The sequence below is a fragment of the Alosa alosa genome, chromosome 5 (genome assembly GCF_017589495.1).
Source record: "Alosa alosa isolate M-15738 ecotype Scorff River chromosome 5, AALO_Geno_1.1, whole genome shotgun sequence".
Taxonomy (NCBI): domain Eukaryota; kingdom Metazoa; phylum Chordata; class Actinopteri; order Clupeiformes; family Clupeidae; genus Alosa; species Alosa alosa.
This window is the reverse complement of record NC_063193.1, coordinates 10180903-10204456: the sequence shown is the minus strand read 5'-3', so window position 1 is coordinate 10204456 and position 23554 is coordinate 10180903. Positions and strand designations below refer to the sequence as shown.

The 23554-nt window shown below is 42.3% G+C and overlaps 1 protein-coding gene and 1 long non-coding RNA gene across 12 annotated transcripts; one reads left to right on the top strand and one right to left on the bottom strand.

The window, feature by feature from the left end:
- Window positions 1-315: 315 nt before the first annotated feature.
- LOC125294946 lies at window positions 316-2755 on the bottom strand. 3 transcript variants are annotated; one of them, XR_007193591.1, is made up of 4 exons: window positions 1645-1999; window positions 1324-1447; window positions 565-695; window positions 316-327 (listed from the first exon to the last, which is right to left on the bottom strand). It is a non-coding gene; the product is annotated as an uncharacterized LOC125294946 (long non-coding RNA). The 3 variants fall into 3 exon arrangements; XR_007193590.1 differs by lacking the exon at window positions 316-327 and adding an exon at window positions 344-384; XR_007193592.1 differs by lacking the exon at window positions 316-327 and adding an exon at window positions 2608-2755 and having other exon boundaries at window positions 1645-1739.
- A 601-nt stretch (window positions 2756-3356) lies between these two features.
- On the top strand, window positions 3357-23343 carry rufy3 (RUN and FYVE domain containing 3). Of its 9 annotated transcripts, none has more exons than XM_048242794.1 (19): window positions 3357-3828; window positions 11620-11679; window positions 13575-13748; window positions 14022-14139; window positions 14279-14380; window positions 14693-14816; window positions 15715-15779; window positions 15899-15964; window positions 16088-16157; window positions 16264-16347; window positions 16613-16696; window positions 16947-17114; window positions 17480-17577; window positions 20004-20123; window positions 20963-21098; window positions 21441-21517; window positions 21648-21681; window positions 21902-21979; window positions 22439-23343. In XM_048242794.1, exons 1-19 carry the CDS (start codon window positions 3567-3569, stop codon window positions 22580-22582), a joined length of 2064 nt encoding a protein of 687 aa, XP_048098751.1. In that variant the 5' UTR covers window positions 3357-3566; the 3' UTR covers window positions 22583-23343. The 9 variants fall into 9 exon arrangements, with proteins under 9 accessions (XP_048098751.1, XP_048098749.1, XP_048098754.1 ...); XM_048242792.1 differs by having other exon boundaries at window positions 21369-21517; XM_048242797.1 differs by having other exon boundaries at window positions 21369-21517; window positions 21902-22004; window positions 22439-22514.
- The last annotated feature ends 211 nt before the right edge of the window (window positions 23344-23554 follow it).

Here is a 23554-nt window from a genome sequence, read left to right as displayed (position 1 = left end):
AAATCAAGGAAATTTCCCTGATTTTTTCTGGTTAATATCGCATGATAAAATCACATGTAATATAGTTGCCTCACTTATTTTGAGCAGTTATGCATGTTTTAAATAAGTCTATTACTATACATTTTAAAGCATTTATTCAGTGTAAATTAAACCTGACGTTGAGAAAAAAAAAATAACAATAGCTTGGGCATTTACAAAAAACATTTAAAAATATTCAGACGACTGACAGAGATATAACAAACATATCATCTTCATCAACATCTACACAAAATCCTCCAACTCTCATAAAAATGCAAGCCAAACTGAGTAATCCTGGGACAAAGGGGCCTTGGTCAGACAGGTAACCAAGGACCCAATGCTGACTATGAATGAGATCCAGAGTTCCTTTAAGAAGATGAGAGAAGTGTAAAGAAGGACAAACATCAGTTCAAAATTGTTTTTACACAACAATTCTACTACCAAATTTAGGTTTTTCTTGTCACGCTGCAGGCAAGTTGTGTGAGAGGCTATATGTGCTCAATAATGCTTCTACTTTGTTTTTTCACATTACAAAACAAAACATACCCATGCATTTCAACAATGTGGCTGACCAGGATATGATGCCGTCTTGTGCAGTGTGTCAAGGTGCTCAATCTCTTATACTCCTCCATTGTTTCCTCTCCCCCTGAACTCTTCTCCAGAACCTCCTGGACCATCTATGGGTAAAATAGAAACAATAACGGTGATACACTTGTAAAGAGAAAACTTACCTGCACCCTCTAAAAACACAGGAAATGTATTAAAGTGTAACTCAAGAGCACAAACAACCTAGGGTATATTTATGGTAGTGTGGTAGCAAAATTGTGTTAATTGGTGGAGTTTTGAGCAAGACTGCAACACAGACAGCAGCATAGGCTACAGTGAAAGTTAAGGGGGCAGCAAGCATGTTGAAAAAACAAACACTATTTTAAACCACTGGCAGTGCTCAAAATATGATTACACTTGGTAGTGTGGTGAGGGTCTCTACAGACAAACTAAAGTGTTATAAACTTTTGAAAGTGTACAGGAGATTATAACAAGACCTGTATCTGAAGGAAGAAAATTGCCTAAATTAGGTGTTCCGTTAACACCAAATGGCGGGAAGTGTTCGATCTTGCAGCACTGGATCTGCAAGCAGATCTGGCTGAATCTAAAAACATGCCTTCACGTTCAGCCAGATCTGTGTAGTGCTGCAAGATTGAACGTGCCCGTTGATTTGACACTACCGGAACACGAAGCCAGGCTTCCGCATTTGGAGGACAGACAAGGATTTTTCCTAGTGAGATTTTAATTTTAAATGCTCACCCATTTGGCCTTTTCTGCTGCATCCCCTATGGCAGAGGTGTTCTCTCCTGCACCAGGAGATTGATGCCCCTTGTTCTTCAGAAAAGTGAAGAATTTAGAGTAGAAGAACCTGCTGGCACAAATTCTGCAAAAACACAAAATTGGAATCTTAAAGGGTTGCTTTAAGAATTTAAGAAATTCAGTTTCCAATTTTAGTTAATTTAATTCAACTAAAGGGTAACACAATCTTTTTTTACCTTACCCACTGGCCAAGTGATCTGATATCAGATGCATGCAAACATGGATTTTAAATTTATTGGCTAAGCTCACATAAAACCTTACCTTCTTCAATGAAACTTTCATAAGAAAAACCAGGCTGCAGTTTGAGGTACTTTTTTAGTCCACGGTACTGGACCTTGATGAGCATTTTGCCAACCCTGTTAAAACAAACAAAATCCATAATTATATAAACACAAGAACCACAATTGACTATCAGCAGTATATCAACTAACTTAACTAGCAAAGGACTTCCAAAATTCATCCTGACATCATTTACCATGTAGGCTACCAAATGTTTTAACCGCAGACAAACAGAAGTGTTTGTGTTCAAATATGTTAACATAATCGCTAAATAACCCAAATAAAACCAACAGACACTTAACTAATATCAATACTATTACTGAGAATGGACAATGCACCTAACCTTAACCAACAACACTAACAGTTACCCTACACCACGTGTATGCTACAAATGCCTAAAAGAATGCCCTGGTGGTCTCAGCTAACGTTATTAGTCAGTCAACAGATCCCTTAGTGCCAGACAAGCATTTGACACCACACTAGATCGCTTAGAACAGTGGAGTCCTGGCTAACTAATGTTAACCAGCTACGTTAGCATGTTAGCTATTCCCTCAGTGGCTATTAAAATTCCAACCAACCATTTTCAAATTCGTTACAAAAGGATTAAGACATCGTCGACTCCAATAATATATTAATGTCAGTTTAGAGTGTCCCAAGTATTACAAATGATTATAAACTTGGCCATTATAAATTGATAAGGTTATAATATAACCTACCGAAGTTAAGGTTAGCTTGCTGGTTAGTTTACCAACCATCTGAGTAGCAGCTAGCTTCTACAGCTAACGTTAGCGACCTTGCTACTGTTAAGCTAACTTCACCAATATTTCCTAGTAGGTCAAACACGTTGGTATGAAAATATATACCTGTGATGTGACATTACTTAATTGTATATTTGTAGTAGGTTTCATGCTAGCTTTCACAAGTAGCAGGAACAAAATACTTTACCTTTTACTATTCCATGCTGAACTTCAATGGCATCCGTCTTCGAGGCATTCTTTTCAAAATCTCAACTGAAGGACGTTTTTCAGATGTTCAAAATATTTGAGGAAAAGGCTGCACATTTATCAGCGAGAAATTGTGCAATTTCCCACAATTCTTTTAGGGAACATTTTTCTCTGAATATATTTCTCATAAATGTAGTTGATTTATTTGGGGGAAAACATAATAGTTATTTTTTTAAGGCGACTGCTTCAAGAAATTAAGTCATACTTGATTTTTTGTGTGTAATTTCCTTGGCACCAGGATTCATTTTTTACAGTGCACATGCACCCACACAAACACACCTACATACACAAACACACACACTCTGCACATACTCAATTACAAACACACACAAAAAAGGAACAAAGTAGGAAATTAACACAATTTGACAAACTTTTTCACATTTTGTACCGCTCTGCGGTACATCTAGTTTAATTAGACGTTGGCGATGTAAACTTCTCAGAGACCTAGATAAAATGTTAAGCCCAGACAGAAGTTAAATCAGATGCCTGATTCAGACGAAGATAGGCTATGCTATTAATGATTAAGTAAGCTAAATAACAAAAATAATGTCGTAAACAAATGCCATTGATTAATGAGTGACATGCATTGCATACCGTAAAAAAATGAATTGGCAGATATCTGTCAACAAAATATTCGGTACTGCGCCTTTAATTGTAGTGGTAAAGGTAAACACTCGTCTGCGCACGTCACGCCCTATCACGGGCCACAGCTTGGAAGCAGCTTTTCTGTGAGAGAATGGATAGATTGCTTCTACCTCTGGTCAGTAGGAGTGGAGAGAAATGCGTTTTCTGAAACATGTAGAGATCAGCTTTTTTTTGACAGTTAATGAGGGAGAATGTCCGTGATTTTGTTGTTGACGTGCTTCTGAGACGCAAAAGTCACATGAATTTGAATTGAAGATGGCGGACCATGCCACTGAACCGTCGGGGAATGATGATTCAGAAGTTTCCCAAACTTTGGGGGATTTAGGAAGTGGACATTCAGAGGAAAATAACGGACATTGCACCAGTAGTCCTGAAGAATCATTCTCGCCGACATCGGTGATATATTTTAAAGAGGCTTTAAGCGCTGCCAACATACAGTTCAAAAAAGGGTCGCCTAATCCTAACGTTACACCAGTCCAATATGATTTTCACATCGAACGAACAAAGAAGACCAAAAGTAAGTGTGGTAGGCCTATTTGCATAATAGTGTCTATAAATTACGTTGTTGTGGGGTTAGCTATGTTTAGCTGTTTTGCAAGAGAGGCTAAGATGTTGTTTACACTGCATAACCTCGGTACGCGAGTCCTCTCAATGACACCAACTTCCACTCATCCTGTAAATGATCATAACAACATGACGGAATACAGCTTTCACTGGTATAGTGATTTTATCCCAATTATCTTTGGGGTGTCAGATTGCTGGGAATGCTACAGATGTCCAACGGCGTTTGGACGTCACCTCGGATGAAGTAGGCTACTTAGCTACATAATGTTTGATAAGCATTGAAGAGAATGATTCATGATAAAGAAATGGAAAATTAGTTGGCTCTTTATCGTTTTGATGCCCAATGCTTTAGCACTGATGGGATTACTCAGCAGGCTAGGAGATAAGTAGGGCACGCTCACACAACAATAATCAAGACACTTCGCTATAAATACACATCTAGGACAGTCTCCGTGTGTATTAGTAGTGCTGTAGACCCAACGTCAACCCTGCTTTGCTATACATCAGTTGTTTTCAACTGATGGAATTATGGAGTCGAGTTTTCGTCATTGGATGATGGGTCACTAATAGTGGTGTCAGGGACGTTGTAAAGCACTTGCCGTGCACATTCGTCCTGCTGTTGGCTCTGCTTGCAGTTATGTAATATGTGCTTGCTGCTTTGGTGCATAATTACATTCATCTTGGTCAAGGGATCTTGTTTCATCAGTGCATTGATGATTAGTCTACTGTACCTTGAGAAGGAGCAGTGCATCTAGAGAGACATGACACAAACCTGTAGAATATGTAGGTGAAGAGAGTGGGTTCAGAAGAAAAAGGTGCAGTTACTGTCATTATTTGGAATGTGCATTTGAGCTAGTCAGGTGCTGTGACCTTAACATACCAGTAGCCCAGAGTAGGCCTACTTATGACATTTCTATGTTCATAGGAAATTAACAAGTTGATTCTAAGGCTGGATGTGTTTATGGGTTTTGGACATTCTCTGCCATATGGTAGGGTGCTGCTAAAAGTGAAAGGTGAGTAAGGGTTGGAAAAAAAGAGAAATGCTATGAGCAAGCAAATTACTAGGCTTAGGGTCATGGCCCTTGACATATGTTCTATGTCTGCATAGATGGTGCACATTCATGATCTTCAAAACAGCATCATTAGGCCTATGTGAAGTGCAACTGTGCAAAATATAGGCTATCCATGCACTGCATAGATCGGTATTAAATTTTTCGAAATGTTCAACCTCCACATCATCTAGTCGTTTGAGCACATGATGGGGGGGCAGCCACGGCCGTGGCAGCACATCATGGGGGGGGCAGCCATGGCCTACTGGTTAGCGCTTCGGACTTGTAACCGGAGGGTTGCCGGTTTGAACCCCGACCAGTGGGTATGGCTGAAGTGCCCTTGAGCAAAGCACCTAACCCCTCACTGCGCCGGGATTAGTGTGCTTCACCTCACTGTGTGCTGAGTGTGTTTCACTAATTCACAGATTGGGATAAAAATGCAGAGACCAAATTTCCCTCATGGGATCAAAAGAGTATATATACTTATACTTACTTATCAAAACTGCAATTTCTCATTCTTTTGAACATTTTGCTATACTTTTGCACAGTCATCTGCTGTTTAGTATTAGGCTACACCCCAATACATCTGCTAGGCCCAGTTGTCTACAAGCTGATATGCAAATGGATTAAACTCGTAATTTTCATCAATATCTGTGTTGTGGTATGGAATGTTTGCTAAATTACTTGTCATTCAAACCTTTATTGTTTACATGCGGTTAAGTGAGGTAAACAGACAATGGGTTCAGTCATGGTTTTAACTTTTGGACTTTGCAGAACACACTTTTACCTTCTTTTAAAGTCATCCATAAGGATCTCATTCATAGGAATGGAAGGGGTTTCGTAAGAAGCAGCATTCCAAATTCAGTAGTAAATTTACTGAGTAAATACAGTAGTAATTAATCCAATACAATTTGTGTCAATGTAAACTAAAAAAAAAAAAACATTAGGGAATGGTTTGTGGGAAAGCACTAAAATATTGTTGATTTCTACTTTGTCCTGTAGGCTATGTGGAAAAGTTATTTTTTGAATGAAGTGAAATGTCTATGTTCATCTGCTTGTTTCTCAATCCATGAATCAGCCTAAATGACAGATACAGTAGCAAAATTGGGCATAGGCCTAGCCAAAGTCTCTGGTATAGGTCTAGTGTAATTTTATAAAACATGACTAGGCTAACTAAGTATTTTGTCAGTCTCAGTTACTAACTATATCAAGCATTCATTTTGGTGGTCAGGACATATTCTTTGACACAGTTATTTTGGTTACTAATTGAGACAACAAAATAAACATTTTGAGACAGTTACAAGCTTTGGTAGTCACTTTTGTGGTGCTGTTTGAAGAAATTGTCGAGAAATGCACTTATTGTATTTAAAGTGTTGAGTGTAATTTGTGATTAGCTTATAGATAAGGTGTACTTGACACACAGATTTCAGCACACCTCCCAGAATGTATTCCCTTTTTAGTTTTGAGCTTCTTTGTTGATTCTTCTCTTTTATCGTGTTATTGTAGGATTTGAAAGGAAGCAGTGTGAGTTTGAGACAGCTAAGCTAGTGTCCAAAATAGGTAATAAATAAACAAAATAGCAACTCTGTGTCACTCATATGGGCCACATTTTTATTCTAAATCTCATGATAATATAGTGGCTTAGCTTCATCTTCGTCATTCTGGCCAAGCATTTACACAGACTGCAGTCTCTCCCCTCCAGAGGACCTGAATCGGCCACTGATTAGCCCTCCTGGATACGCAGGCAGTTCTGCCGAAGCTCGATGCAGAGGGATAGAGCCTGGTCTGCGCATCTTGAGGGCCTTTTAACTCCCTCCCCTCTACACCCCATCCCCCCCCTACACACGTTTGTTTCGCTGCGCTTGCACCATCTGCTCACGTGACCCTCTACCATCCTGCTCATTAAGGCAGCCATCTTGGTCAACACCCACCCTGCGTGCATCGCTAGCCAATCCAATTAACCGAAGCGGAGGGAGCCATACATGTGTGTGCGTACTCAGTGTGTGTGTCAGTGTGCTGAGCAGAGACAGGGCTGTGTGATTCCAGTAGCGCCACTGAGGAGCCCAGCGAACAGCGCCCAAATCCCTGTTGGCCCATTCTGTGCTGAGACACGACAGAGCAAGAGAGGGAGAGAGGCAGGGCAAGCCCTTTATTTCACACGCGGGGGTTTCTACTTGCTCATTCACCAGAGGAGAACAGCCACAGCAGCAGCAGCACCACCATCACCCGTGAGCACACCAGTAGGCGCAGCAGTGGAAGACAAGGAGAAGTGGGGGGAGGTGCAGACAGCACAAGCCGAATCCGAAGAAGAATAGCATCCCTATCTGAGTCCTGCTGTTTGCCTGTTTTTTTCTCCTCCTCCTCCTCCTCCTCCTCCATCCATTCCCCGTGTTGCTCTTTGTTTTCCTCTCGTGTTTTTTTCCCTCCGCTCTGCTGATTCACTGGTGCTGTTGGAGACGACAGGCAGAGCGTAAAGAATTCTCCTCTCCTTCCTCCTTCCCCCCTCCTCCTCCTCCTGCTCCTACTCTTTATTTTCTGGTATTCTCTCTGGATTTTTTTCCTCACTTGTTTTTTTGGAGAGGTGCCTGGCTTGGTTTGGGTGAGCAAGCGAGGAGGGGACCTTTTCCTGGAATCCGTGGCGGCGGTGGCGTTGTTGTTGTTATAGTAGCATCAGCTGAGTCATCATCATGTCCGACCTGACGCCTCAGAGCGACGCCCCAACCCCCACCACCGACAAGATCACGCAGGCCGCCCGCGAGACCATTTACCTCTGCAACTTCCGCGTGTCCGTGGACGGAGAATGGCTGTGTCTGCGCGAACTCAACGACATCTCCCTCACGCCCGACCCCGAGCCGGCCCACGAAGGTATGTCCAGGCAGGGCCAGGCTCCAGCCTCCCCCGGCGTCGGTGGGACTGGGTTAGCCGTAGCATGAGGCGCCAGACGCAAGGCCCTCACTGAGGTTGGGCAGTGCTCTTGTGGCAGCCTCCTTATGAGCTCTGCGCATGCATTTTGCATCCAGACACACACACACACACTCACACACACACACACACACGTTTGTGTCTGGAAGTCTGAGAGTATTATTTCTTTATTCCATTGTAGAATTTCCAGTAGCTGTGCATCTATTGCCATGCCGACCATCCTCCATCCCTTAGGGTGTTGCCTGTGAAAGCAGGAAAATGATTTGTGTAGAGGACACATTTTTGTCAGTGAGGTGTGTCAACAATGGAGCTGTTAGCCCTGTATGTTCATTTCTCTTTTGCAAATGCAAATGCATGGAAACAATGCATCTGTATTTAGTTCATGTAAATGTGCCTTATTTATCATTTAACAAGACTGTGAAGTTAAACTGTCATCTTCCCTTTATGCTATCTAGTAATTGGTCCATAGCCTTTCCCCCATAAGCTATTTTGAAGAATGTCACCATTCCAAGCAAACACTCATCTGCAGTGTTTTTGTTTAACATGTTGTGGTGATTCAGTGCTTAGCCAGTCTACAGCAATGGCAGCAGTACAGATAAAGGCCTTTGCTTGTTTGTTGCACTGGTCCCCTTCATTTTGAAATGTGATTACGTCTAAATTAGAGGACATTTTTTCACCAAGATTAGATTTCAGGATCCTCTGGTCCCCTGGTCTGGTACGTGGACAAATAGCTCTGTCTTTCCAGATGAGAAATACTGAGAATCTTATCCTGACTTCTGAGTGTCCAAATTCTGCATTTGGCAAATTCTGTCTTTCATGCCATTCTGATCATCCTGTATATTACATGTTTAGGCCACTAACCTCTATCTTGTAAATTATGTTTCTCTCCATGTGAAATTGATCTTGCTTTATAAAATTCCACTGAATTCTGTATCCTAATCCAAATATTTCTCATCATAACAGTAATGGTAGTTTAACTAGTTATTTTCTTTTCATTAATTATTAATCTGACACAAGCTGTATGTTTCAGACCCTCCCCCAACCTCCATCAATCCATAAACCAACCCTCCTCTCTCAGGACACCAACTGCTGTACATGAGTGATCATGTCATCACTTCAGCACTATATGTTGAGGGTGAGGGGTTAATGCAGTCCCTGCAATCAGAATTGCACACACCTAGCTTGGCTAAGCCCATCCCACATAGCACCTGACACTGGCACGGCTGTGGGCCCGATCTGGCACAGATGTGGCCGTTTCCCTAACAAAGGCAGCCGTACAACACTCCAGGGAGCCTGTGGCTGTGATTGACTGCTTAAGGGTCAGCTTGAGGTGGCCAATAAGAAGGGGAGATGGAGATGTGACCACTTACCCAGAGGGCACTGTTCTGAGGGCTGTCCTTCAGCTTGCCATGGGAGGAAATGGTGGGGAAGAGAGTTGCGAATAGATCCAGTGTCCATCTGAGGTCAGAGCTTAGCACAGCACCGCAAGCAGAAGCTCGATAGGATTAATGTGGTGTAGCCTCATTTTTACTTCCAGAACATAGCATTCATATGGATGTAGTAGAATGCATCATTCATATCTTTTTTGTTGTTGGATAGTGTCTGTGATCAATCCAAGACTGAGCTGTATATCTTTTGGGCATTAAAAAAAAAATCACGTCCTACCTACATGTCAAAGGCTGTGGTGGTTGATAAGCAGCAACTTTCGAATTTTGGTACATTAACTGTGCTTGGATAAATGCTGTTGAATCTGCGTTGGAGTGAATGCCTGTCCTGTTGGTGCTGGCCAGTGCCACCGTGTCCAGAGTAAATGCATGACTCAGCCATTTGAGGTGAGTCCACCTCTCAGCCAGAGCCATGCTGATGAGGCCCTTTGGCTCTTCCCTGGTAGACGGGTGAAGTGTTAGACAGGCCAGCATGGGACTGGAGTGTCAGCAGTTGTCTGTGTGCTTTTATTTGTAGGGGAGGGGTTGGGGATTGCTATAGACTTGTCTAATGTCTCGTATGGCTAGATGTGACTTTGTCAGCGGGATATGTCTGGGAAAAACTGATTTTAAATCAGTGCTAGCAAGGTAGGTTTTTTTTCCCCTAAAAGTGCCGCATTCCCAAAGCTTTGCAACACTAAGTATACCTATCTTGGGTGCATAGATGAAAGGCCTTACTAGCCTTAACAGAATCTGAACACTAAATTCAGTTGAAGAAATTTAAATTGCATTTAAAATCCTGCGTAAAAGCGTAATTTTTGTTCCTGGAACTGGTCATTAAACATCAGGACAGGTCCCAAACAATTTTCCTGTTAAAACCTGACCCTTTACAGACCCTTGCTTTAACTGTTTGTAAACGATGGTGATCTCATGAGTTCTTGCTCTCGATAAGCCCTGCACAGAAAACAGGTCCTACCTTTTTAGTGAAAAAAAGCTGTCATTATCCTGCTCTGCCTTGTGGTTTAATCCCCCATCAAAGCCCACTGTAATAGAAAGGTGCTTTGATGAGTCAGGGGAGATGTTGAGTGGTCGGGGAGGGGAGTGGCTGAGGGACCTCACATGAAAGCAACCAGTGAGCACACTACTAATGATGGCACCCATCTCTGAAGATTAAGGGCCTGTCCACACGGAGACGCTTTTTAGGTTAAACGCAGAGGTTTTGCTTCGTCTTGGCGGAGCTAAGGGAGTGGATGACTACCTTGCACATCATGGTGGCCTACCAGTAATCCAGTGACGAAAGCTATTTGATTACCACACACATTTTTATTAAGCCTTCTTTTGGGCTCCTGGGCACCTCAGCTCCTTTTGCATGCCTTTGTCAGTCCCAGTCAATGTCATATTGCCATCGGAGAACTTTTACAGTAAATTGATTTTGTTGTAATGAAATATGCTGGGTTTAGACAGGAAATAGACTAGTCTTCTATAGCACAGCTCGGGAGGCTGTAAACAAGCATTTCTTGTGAACTGCTTTCACAGGAACCATCCCTTTCATTCAGTGGACATGTAAAATAATTGGAAGGTTAGGCCCTAAGGTTTCATCTCTTTGGCAGTTTCCAGGTTATTTTATGGTGGTTTATGGTGTTTTATAGAGACAGCTTTGAACTAGAGTCTGCAATTCAGTCTTGTTGGTAGTGTAACAAAATAATGATCCACTCCACCCCAGCCTTGTCTACCATTGGTTAAGGTATGGAGTGGTGTACAATGACACATGTGTTTTTATCCTTGTTTTTTTCCCCTTTCAATGTTTGGTCAGAGAAAGAGGGATAGACAGTCTAGACACATCTGTTCTTAACATCCCACTGAGGAAGTGAGATAAGATGGGCACTGCTGCACTGAGACACAGGATTGAGTGTTTGTAGTGCCACTACCTATCCTTTGTTCTTAGGGATTGGAGCAAGTGGCAGGGAAGAATAGCACTGCTAAAATGGAGAATGGGCCTCATAAATGTAAACCCATTTAGAATTGGGTTGGAAGTTGACAATCTGAAATGGCAAATAAGTCATCCAATGGAATGGACTATAAAAGACATCGTTGTGAGCACAATTGTCATTCAGATGTTAAGAACATTTCATCTGGGCTTGGCTTCAAGGCCTGCATAACCAAGTTGAATAGAATTGCATGAGATTATGAGAAGTATCTGGTCTTGCACTAAATAAAATGCCATTGGATTACATCTTTCTTTTCTTATCGAGGTTTCTTTTTAATTTCCACTCATAATATGCATGACACGTTCTTGTTTTGTCCTGTCTTCCCTTTTCCTTTTCTTTTCTCTCATTGCCCGTTGCAAAGACTCATGGGAGGATTTCACAGATTTGGTGGAACAAATGCGCTTGCTTGATGAGTTTAAAGGTGCGTATGGCCAGCATCCGCCCCGCCCTGTTCCGGCCCCCGACAGAGCTCCGCCCCATTTCAACCCACCTGCTGAAAGAGGACTCGGATCGTGTCCCTGCATGGCCGTGCTACACACACACACACACACACACAGACTCCCATGCACACTCTCTCTAGGCGACCTTGCTGCCGTCACAGCCTCCATATGCCACATTCTGAGTCTCTCATTTACCCCTCTCCATTTTCACAGTCCTCTTTTTGTATTCATTTTCATTCGTTTTTCTTTTCCCCTGTTCATCCCAGCATTCTGTCCTTTTGGCTTCAGTGGCTGGGAGTGGCATGTGGTCCTGTCTTGGCACTGCGGTCATCCTCCATGCTCATGTCCGATCTGCCCACGCCCTGCCTCCTCCGTTGCACGTGACTTTCTTTAGGGGACAGTTTGATTTATCTGTTAGTGTTAGCCTAGATAGATAGATAGACAAGTATATTCCATGTTTTTAAATGAATGGATTCACCACTGTGGATTATGCTGAGTTGGCCATTAACACTACAAATTCTAGCCTATGTATTGTTGTGTAGAAATAAACTTACCATTTACAGGACCATGTATTCTGCCATGTTGGTTCCTCAGAAACCCTCTTTGTTTGCACTGGTGTCGCCTTTGTCTCAGCGCTTTGGCCTTCTCCAAACCAGCTCCTATCCTCTCCCTGATGATCAGACGGGAGCTGGTTCTCTCTCACACCTCGGCCTCTTGGTAGAGGAGGAGCGCTGGGATTTGATGGGAGCTGCATCCCTGCTGTTCTGCCACCTCCTCGCTTCCAGGGGAAGTAATGAGGGTGTTTTATGCAGCGTGTAAACACACAGTGGAGGGTTCATTAGAGACCCAGACAGGCTTGGGTTTTACTCCCCTGGTGCTTTTACATAAATCCACAGAATTCCACTTTCATGAAAGTTGTGGCGTAGGTTAGTTTCATATTTATTTGTTTAAAAGTCACCTTCATGTAAAGCAACTAGCTGTACAGGCGAACAAGCTTATAGGTTATCTTATGGAATTGGTTTGAACTAGTATCCTCCAGTCGGATTTGAACCAACATTGGTGTTTTAGCATCTTGCTCTACCAACTGATCTCTAGGAATATACCAACAGTGTTGTCTCTCCCTCCTCACTCCTCACACTGGCTACAATGTTTGCTGTAGGACCCAGTCCGCACTTGTCTCAACGGAAATCATCCCTCATTCATCAGTCATTGTGATCATTTACTAGCCTATGTAGTAATCGGCTGTGCCTTGCTGTTAGGTGTGAGTGCAATATGTGTGTATGGGAGTCCTGTGCAGCTAAAACAACACTTGAGGGAATGTGTAACTGTTCATTATGAGTAGCTGTACACTTGTGCCTTTATCTAGAATGCTTAGTAGATTTAATTTAACAGTAAAACTGAGTCTATCCAGTCACAGTTAATTAATATGATTGGTTAGACATCTGCCAACACCAGATACTTGCAGAGCTGATTTTGTTAGCCTACTTTATTTGTCAAGGGCTTAGACTTTTATTTATTTTTTAAACTGAAATATCTCTGAGGGAAAGCAGCTTGCTTTTAATACGTCTTTGTGAAGCCTGTTGGTAATACATCCCTCCACATTGGTATTAGAGCTTTCATATCATTTTAATGAGCTGCAATACTCTCATGTTATTTGGCTCAGCTTTCTAGGCTGGAGTAGTGCTGTGCGAATGAATCACCATGCTAGCCAGTTGTCATGAATTTCTTTCTGCTGCAGGCTCTCCAAATAGGCCTGCCTGATTTAAATCTGCATGTGTGCGTTGTCCCCCCTCCCAGAGTAAGCATCAAGATTGTTAACAACTCCGTTTCCATGGGGACGAATGCATTGTTGAACTGTCTCGCCTGTGGTCCACAGATCCCAAGGACCCTATCGCCATCGAGAGGCTCAACCTGATGAACATGGCTAAGCTGAGCATCAAGGGCCTGATTGAGTCGGCGTTAAACCTGGGTCGGACGTTGGACTCCGACTACGCCCCGCTCCAGCAGTTCTTTGTGGTGATGGAGCACTGCCTCAAACATGGACTTAAAAGTATGTGGAACAGGAGATTTGTTTGGTTTTATTAATTTGTGCCTATCATAATGTCTTACTTGATTTCAGTTGTCATGGAAGTACCAGTATCTTGGCTTTGGCGACATTGGTCAAAATTATTTTCAAAAGATCTTAAAATGCCTAACTATAATAAAGATTGGAGCTAGGTGTATGTTTATGTTTACCTAACATATGCTTTTATTCAAAGCAACATACATGTCAAGTATACATATTCAAAGAAGTACTGAGAAGTTCTCTCCTGTCCTCCCTTAGGTAAGAAGACCTTCCTGGGACAGAACAAGTCATTTTGGGGTCCGCTGGAGCTGGTGGAGAAGCTGACACCTGAAGCTGGAGAAATCACAGCCAGCGTGAAAGACCTGCCTGGACTCAAGTAAGCCACACTGTCACATCTCAGCTCTGCTGCAGTACAAAATGAGTCCTAGTGCGGGAGCGGGGGGGCACATCGTCCCCCTCTCCTGTCTAATTACTGCTTAGTGTGGGGGAACTGAGATGTCCATGCCTGCCTGCAGGACCCCGCTGGGCAGAGGGCGCGCTTGGCTAAGGCTGGCCCTCATGCAGAAGAAGCTGTCCGACTACATGAAGACCATCATCAACAGGAAGGACCTGCTAAGGTGAGAGATGCCACCTTTTCTTTTCTTTTCTTTCTTTCTTTCTTTCTTTCTTTCTTTTTTTTCTTTATCACCATGTGAGGTGAGTCCCATTGAGCTAAAGCTGCTCAGCTATATGCAGGGTTATATCAAAGTCTGTTTACCTTTGTACTTGGAGTTAATTACAGAAAATGTTAGCAATATCACATAGTTCCGTGCTATATTTAACTATTCCCTGGTTGTGAAGAAAGTCAAGAATGGTTGTGCAAGAGTGAAGTCTCTGTAATGAGTGACAGACTGTGTAACTTGTTGGACTTTGACTTCTCCCCACTCCAGTGAGTTCTATGAGGCCAATGCTCTGATGATGGAGGAGGAAGGAGCAGTGATCGCTGGGCTGCTGGTGGGCTTGAACGTGATCGACGCCAACCTCTGCATGAAGGGAGAAGATTTGGACTCACAGGTAAGGAATATGACCAAAGGTCTTCAACACCCAAGTCAAAGTCTGCTTTTTTGTCAATTTCTTCACATGCCAAGACATACAAAGACATCGAAATTACGTTTCCCACTATCCCACGGTGGAGACAAGACATATTTTACCAATTAAGTCCACAGACAAACATAACATTCAGTAAACAATAAAAAGTAAATAAGAAGGCACATACAATGAAGAAATAAGACCAGCAAAATTGGGTTGAAATTGTGCATAGACAGTCAATATAATAGTGCAAAAGTCCAATAAATGGCTGAGGTAGTTCTGTTTGACCTAAGTAAGCAAGTGGCATAGTGGTGCAAGTTATGTAAGAGCAGCAGAAGTGTGTTGTGTTTTCAGGACAACAGGACAACAACAACAAGTTGCAAAGTGTGCAAGTGTACAAGTGGAGTAGTGCAAGTTATCCAAGATGGCAAGATAGGTCTTCAACACCCCATGTTATTTTATTCGCATCCTTTCCAGCAGGGAAAGGGAATAGTACAACATTGCAGTGATTAAGTGTCTCAGTGGTCTGTTATTTCTGAATAAAAAATTGCTAAACCATAAACAGATCTTTTCAAATAAATGCCAGATTAAGTTATCTATTTATTTGGTAGGTAGCAGTTTTTGGGGCAACATGCAGTACGCCAACCTGTTGTTTTTGCAAAGCCAATCACTTCATATACTAATGGTTCATGAAGAATGCAGCTTGTTGACTACAAACAAAACTTATCTGTGTACTCTCAAAAGAATACAGGAAAAATGCACATTTGTAGTGTCCTAGGTGGCATAAGTATTAGCTAGAAATCATTGAGGCAGGTATAGATTCAAATGTCTCGATGGTTGGTTTTATAGGTCCATCCATCTCCTTGTCTTGCTTACTCCTTAGGTGGGGGTTATAGATTTCTCAATGTATCTGAAGGATGGCGGCCACAGTAGCAAGAGCACAGAAGGGTGAGTGTGTCTCAGACTACGGAAACTTCTGATCTGTAATTAAACGATGACCTTGGGCGCCAAGTAAGTGATTTCACATTTGAGTTCTTGTTTTTGTTTGTGATTTGTGACCGTCACAGTGATGGACAAATAACAGCCATTCTAGACCAGAAGAATTATGTGGAGGAGCTGAACAGACATCTAAGGTAGGAGATCAGTTCTCCTGTGAAACTCACTTATTCTCACATCAGTTTTGTGTGTGTGTGTGTGTTTAAGAGCGATGATTAAACATTTATCAGTCAAGTAACTTGTTTCCTCTTAATGTGCAGTGCGTCAGTCAACAACCTTCAGGCCAAAGTAGACGCCTTGGAGAAGTCCAACTCCAAACTCACAGAAGAGGTTGGTCAGGCTTCAAACAAATTTCTCTTGTTACATTGCTTGTGGTCTTTGTTGTTGAGGTTAGTTGTGACATTTTTGTTATTTGTTTTTATTGCAATATATTTAGTTGGCGGTAGCAAATAATCGTGTGATCACCTTACAAGAGGAAGTGGAGCGGATCAAGATCGAGGGCTTCTATCCTGCAGACAAGGTTCTCATGAAGTCTTATACACCACTACCATTGCACCATAAAAAATACTCAGCTAACAACATGCTCAGCTAACTCAGAGAACAAGTTATCCCTTGAATGCAAAATCTAGAAACGCTGAAGGCTATTTAGCCAAAAGATATGCACTAAAACACTTGATCTTCTAGTTTTCCTTGCAAAATAGAAACTGCCTTATGGACTTTTATAACCAGTTATGCTGGTTTATGTGTTTATGGGGCGTGTGATCATGAGTGAGTTGTGTTCCCAGGTCCCCAGAGCGGATGGCAGTGCAGAGGGCCAGGTGCTTGGGGAAGCTCGCAAGCAGCTCAAGGAGGAAACCCAACTAAGACTGGTAATTTGTTATTTTTCCTTGAACATAGTTGGCACTTTGGTTCTCTTAATTTTGCTTTGGGCATGTGATTGCTATTGATTGTCTTGGCTCAGTGTCTGAATGACTGAAAACAAGTTCCTCATTCCCAAACTGGTTTGAGGTCATATTCTAAGAGGCCACCCCCCCCCCTCCAAACTAACAAAAACAAAACAGTACCAGTAATGTGGTATAACCGGGGATGGCTGTGTGTTTGCCTTGTCCACCTGTGCAGGATGTGGAGCGGGAGCTAGAGGTGCAGATCGGCATGAAGCAGGAGATGGAGCTGTCCATGAAGATGCTGGAGAAGGACATCTGCGAGAAGCACGACGCCCTGGTGGAGCTGCGCCAGCAGCTGGATGACCTGCGGACGCTCAACCACGAGCTGCAGCACAAGTCGCAGGTGGGGGCCGGACACCAACCACAAACCGTGCTGAAACCATGATAACGTTCACTGTTCGTTGTTACATATGACATGCCTTCCATCATACAAGAGCCTATTCATGTGAACAAGTCAACAAACAATATGTATCACTGGAAAACACATCAAATTGAAGCAAATTCAGGTCTGATTTACCACCAATGTTAGGAGAGACATTACTGTAAACATCAAAAATGTACCATGCAAATAACAACTGTAGGCAGATCAACTCCTGTACTGCCAGCTTCCATGGAACTGGGGACTCTTGTCCTAAATCAGATGCAGATGAGCCATAAAGGGCATGCCTGTTCCATGCTAATTGGCAGACTGCTGCTCTGTGTCCGCAGAGTGCAGAGTCCGGCTCCAAACAGAAGACCGAGATCATCAGTCGCCTGGAGGAGAAGACCAACCAGATGGCCGGCACCATCAAACAGCTGGAGACCAGGTAGGAGCCCCACCTTTTCCCTGACCCAGTCCTGCTCCCCAAAACATGCTAGCTAGCTCACATTTCATTAATTGCTTTGGTGTGAGAGACCGGTCTGGTAGCCTTGGGAACATGCTGTTTAAATCCCAGCACTCCTCATTAAGAGTACAAATTCTGATCAGATATCAGCGCTTGCACTCAAAAGGTGTGATTTGAATCATGAACATTAGAGTTGGTTAGCTGACTCAGACTCACTCATACTTAAGTGATAACGCACCTCTGTATGCCGTCTGCGTGTATTGACAAAGAAATTTTTTTTTGCTTTTTGCTTGCAATACAAAAGCAAGGAAAACTTTTGTTAGTGTTGTGATACGTGTAGGTCTGCGAATGCATTACACTGTAAAATCTCGTTAGAATATCCATGAATAGCATTTACACACCCATGAATGCATTCAGTAGGAATTTCAGTACAAATGAAAAGCGTATTCCCAAGGACATTAGGAGGGGAGATGTCCGTGGGGCATTAGCTCCGCCGGGCCCCATACATATCCCCTGTACCACAGCTGTCATGCTCTTTTCATGTGACTACATGGACTCAGAAATCTGATTGACATTTTTTTCTCTCCTCGTGTTTCAAATCTCCCTAAGCTTCCTTATCCCCTCTTCAAAACAGGGGTCTGAGTTACTTGCAATAACGGTCTCTTCTTTTCTCTGTCTTTCATTATTTTATCCTTTCTTTCTCTTCATTTCCATTTCTGTCATCACTTATTTTTCTGCCTTTTTTCCCTCCCTCTCGCTCATTTGTTTTCGTGACCAGTGAGAAAGACATGGCGAAGCAGGCCAGGAGTCTTAGCTCCAACGCAGGGAAACTGCTCCAAAAGCCCCAATAGGCCTCCCCCGAGTCGCCCGTTGCATATTCGAAACAAGATCTGACCTTCCGTTTTGATATTTTCATTTCCAGTCTTGCACAATATACCGTAGAACCAACTAGGTAGTTTTTTCTTTCATTTTCAAGATATAACAAACAAGAAAACAATCTGTCGCGGTTCCTTTTTCTTTTACAAATGGACTCCAATGTACATTCTCCTCTGCGGACTAGTCTGTCCAGCTGCATCTGCTTTTATTATTGTAATCTGAACGGGCTCCTGTAGTCTCTGTACTGCTGTTTCTCTGAGATTGAGCAGAGCACTTAGCGTAGCAGTGATTGCGCTTAATCCGTGGAACAGCATGGCTGCAGACCAGGCGTATAGGCCCAGTTTCTTTTGATCCAGGGGCGAGGCTACAGTGAACAGTTGGAGGTTCATGTGTTTGAAATAATGGCAATGAATACCAAATGTGTAATCCCCTGTTCTCTCTCTCCCCATTCATACAAAGCGCCCGCTAACAAAAGGTGTTGTGAGATAAGCTTTGAGTTTTTTTTATATATTTTTTTTCCATATATATCCTGTTCAGCATTGGGCTTGTTTTTGTTTTACCTAATCCTGTTTCAGCTGGCGAATGAACGATTTTGAATTGGCTCTGCAGAGATTCAACCTTAATTGGTCGATCGGTGTCGTCGGAATTTCAGATCATATTTCTCCATAGGCTCCAATACACAGTTTGTGCTGCTGCTGGACATCATGTTAGCGCTTGCCTTTATGATTTCAGACTACAGTACCCATCATTCCAAGTGAAGTGAACCTGAAGAAGGTGCTATTGAGCCGCTAGTTGGAGCGCTGCCGTGTTTGGTTTAGGTGTGGAGTGCGGCAGACCTAGCGCGTCCCAGAGCTAAGCGTGTTACTTGATTGACGATAATGAAATTACATACTCAGGAGGAAATTGAGGTTGTGGCGACCTATTTTGGTTGAGAATCATGTGCCTGAAATCACCTCATCTGTACATGAAGTGTTAAGACCTGCAGACAGATGTTGATGGAGAGAGAGAAAGATGGAATTTGAGAGAGAAAAGTGAAAGAGTCAGAGAGAAAGCGAGAGATGGGGAGAACAGAAGAGAGGGGAAGGAGAGAAGAGAGGGAAGCAGAAACCGAGGATGACTCACGAGCCACAGAGCTGCAGGACGTGTCCAGAACTGTCCAATTAAAAAAAGAAAAGGCTTTATGGTTTCTATGAAAGTCAAAGAGTTTGGATGGAGTTGCTTGCAACATATAGGAACCATTAAACTTTTATGTGGACTAAACATAGATGTAAAACTGTAGTTTCAAAAAACAAAAGAATAGCATAATAAAACAAATAAATCAAAACACTCTGGCGTACTTGTCTTATTCCCAAAGTCTGTCAATTTCTTCCTTTCTTTCAAGCTATCTCCTGCCATGACTTCTTCATACCTTACGCATTCATTCAGTTATGTTGTGTAGTATTCTCCCTACCATGCATTTTTCTTTTGTTTTTGTTTGTTTTTGTTTTTATTTCACTTTTTACTTTACCACCCGTCATCTGGCTCAACCCCAGATCCAAGCAGGCGGAGCGGCAGAGGGACCTGGCGGAGGAGGCCAACCGCCTCTTCAAGCAGGAGTTCGGGGACAAGATTGAGAGCTTGCAGGAGGAGCTAGAACAGCTGAGGAAGCAGAAGTAGGTTTCCTGTCTCTGTTTTAAACACACACACACACACACACACACACACACACACACACACACACACACACACACACATACATACAGGAAACCTTGCAGTCGGTGTTTTCCCAGAAGGAAGGGCCAGAGCTTGATTTGGCAGATCTGTTGCTGTCAGGCAGTCACATGTTTGAATGAGTTGTCACTAATAGCATAAATAGTAATGACTTATGTATGCATGTACACAACACCACCTGGCACAGACATGATCGGTCATGGGTTTGTGTTGTCACATGGCCACTAGAGGGAGGTCTCTGTTAGGGTAATTTCTCTGCTCTACTGCGCCCTCTGGTGTATTAGCTGGTTTGTCTCTGTAAAAAAACATTTCTCCCCCCCCCATCTATGTGCCTTAAATTTACATATTTAACACCTTTGAAAAAACGGCAAAGACCTCTCTTGGAGGGGAGGCTGGGCAGACTGGGTGAGGGAGGAGGGGATGGTATGGGCTTGGGGTAATGGGATCTGTCTGTCGTATTTCATTTTCATTTAGACTCTTGTACATTATTACACTCTTACTTTCAATAATTAAAAAAAGGGATATTTAACAAAAGGTGTGTAACCAAAATTCTCTCATAGTATCTTTATAAAAATAAAATATTGGCATGAAAATTACACACATGGACATTATTGTGAAAAAAGATATTAAATATGTTCTATGCATTTACTGACAGTTTAGTGAATTGCTGCAAAGGGAACGTGCTCGCTGTTTTGCAGTATACTCAGTGTGTGCGCTGTTTTGCAGTATACTCAGTGTGTGCACTGTTTTGCAGTATACTCAGTGTGTGCGTGCTCTCTAGATCCAGCTTGGAGGGAGAGCTGAAGAGGCAGAGGGAGCCTCGTGGAGGCCAGCACCATGACAACGGCTCGGGGGACAAAAAGAGCTCCGTGGCCTCTAACAAAGACAGCAGGCAGCAGGTGGAGGACATAAGAAAGGTAAAGATCCACTCCGGAGGACTCTTTACCTTTCAAATCCATGTCAACCCCCTCCCTCCTCTTCTTTCATTTTCCTTTCTTCTAGTAATCAGAAGTTGTTATACACTCTGTCTTTTAATTATTCTATTTTATGTATTTATGTATTTACTTAAACTATTTTTTTAAACTATTCCCCCTTTTATATACTATTACTCTTTGCTTTTGTTTATGTTAAGCACATTGAATTACCCCTGTGAATGTGCTATATAAATAAAGTGGCCTTGCCTTCAGTCCCCTTACAGTGTATTCCCACTTGATGTCCATCCTGCACTATCTATTGTGCGTATGCCTTGCCTTCTACAGGAGCTGGAGTCGGTCAGAAAAGAGAATGACACTCTACGCACTGTGCTGGAGGAGAAATCGAGTCTCAGTTCCAGCTTGTATGTATGAAGTGCAGTTTAGCATCTTTTTCAGCCCCTCTTTATTTGTTGGCTTCTTTGATTTGAATTTGTTGAGGGATTCCTCACACTTTCTTGACATCTAAGCTGTGTGTCCTTTCTTGTGTTTGAGGTCCCTATCACAAAATGAGGAAGAGGATGTGCAGGTAGTTAAGGTTTATACTAATATACTCCCACACTCTTCACACTCCACTAACAGTGTCAATCATTACTAATGCATTGCTCAGATAATCACATCTATCTCAGTCACTGTTCCACTAACAGTGTCAATCATTACTAATTCATTGCTCAGATAATCACATCTATCTCAGTCACTGTTACTGCGTAGGTTCTTCTCTTAGTCTTCCTCCATTGTCTCTGTTCTAGGAACAGTCCTTATTCGAGGACCTTGAGCCCTTCATCTGCACAATGTGTGAAAAAGAAGACTCCTTGACCAGGACCAAGGTATAGAAGTGACCTGGCTGCCGAGGTGAAATAGTTCCCTGCCATCTTTTCACTGGTGTTAATGTTAATATATTGACTAATCACTAATGGTTGTTGGTTTATTGCCTTGTTTTGAAAGACATTTACAGTCCGACAGGCTTGAAGCTGCAGAGGGCAACAATTGTAAAAATATATGATCAAAATAAATATACGGTAAATAAATGCTGCAAACGAGACAATAATCCTAGCAAACACTGAAGTGCTGCTTAGGTTAGGGTAACCCAACACTACTTCCACAAACTCTAAAACTTACTTAGCTGTATTGTAAGGGTCAGACAAAGAAATTTGGATGGTTTTTGATCCCTAGTCTTTTTCACCTTCTGCAGCTTTTGACCTATGCTAACTGATTCTAATCTCAAGTGTGATGTTGAAGTGTATTTGGTCACTGCTGACCCACACCCTCTTGGGTCTCCTTTGCAGAAGCAGTGCAAGAACTGCAGAGGGCTCTTCTGCGAGAGCTGCCTGGCCAACGAGTTACCCCTGCCCTCCTCCATCAACCCTGAACAGGTCTGCGACTCCTGCTACTCCCAGCTTTTGCAACAGTATGCATCGAGCCCACCCTGAGGCATTCACACACACACACACACACGGTGCATATCACAGATTTCATCATTCTGAATATCAGAGCGATGCACTTTTGACTCTTCAAATGGGACTTTTGAAATAAGGCATTTTTTTTTCCGTATCAAACTTTAAACCAAAAAAAACAAAAATATATATATATATATAAATTATCATTTGCTCTAATGTGTAATGATTTACAGTCACATTTGCTTCTTGAAAGGGATGCTTAGGGATACTTTTGTTGTTTTTAAGTGCTCTGTGTGTGAGAAGCCTTTGGGAAGTAGTACTCCACTGCACACATTCATATCTGCATTGCATCTTAATCGTATCATGTCGCAAGTGATGAGTGATGTTGTCCACCAAGTGGATTTATACAGTTCTTGTATTACTTGAATTGTGTATGAAAGTTTCTTTGAACTCCCTTATCCTTTCTGCTCTTGTATGTTCTTAATAGTTTGGCAGTATATTTCATGCTTGACTAACAGAATGGCAATTATTGTAACTAGATGATGGCTGAATTGATTTAGAAATCTTTTTACTTTTTTCTGGAAAGAGTAGCACTGTTGTAAACTGTGATGGCCTAAGCCTGTAACAGAATCACTACATCTCAAACTGTGCAGGGCTGCTTTTATTATGGAATGCTGACATCATGGAGGAACACTGTTTCTTTCGCCTTCAAAACGGACTGATACTTTGTTGATCTGAAGCTGATTGACAAGTTGCATTTTACTTGATGTTTTAATAAAATTTTTAAATCTTGAGTTGTCTTGTGTGTTGTTATTGTACTCGTATGAAAGGAGATTGAACAATGAATATTATTTATGTGTCAAAATTATTACAAACTATTTATACCAAAACTAGTTTTCTTTGCAACACATACTGTACCTAAAGTGTTCAGTTCCTGCATACTTTTGCTTTTGCTTTAAGAGTTTTATAGAGCCATTGAAAGCAAGTTGGATGAACATACATTTT

Coding starts and splice junctions, on each gene's coding strand:
- rufy3 (XM_048242792.1), top strand. CDS start 3,567: ATGGCGGACCATGCCACTGAACCGTCGGGGAATGATGATTCAGAAGTT. Junction 3,829..11,619: donor ACGAACAAAGAAGACCAAAA/GTAAGTGTGGTA, acceptor CCCGTTGCAAAG/ACTCATGGGAGGATTTCACA. Junction 21,682..21,901: donor ATGAGGAAGAGGATGTGCAG/GTAGTTAAGGTT, acceptor TCTCTGTTCTAG/GAACAGTCCTTATTCGAGGA.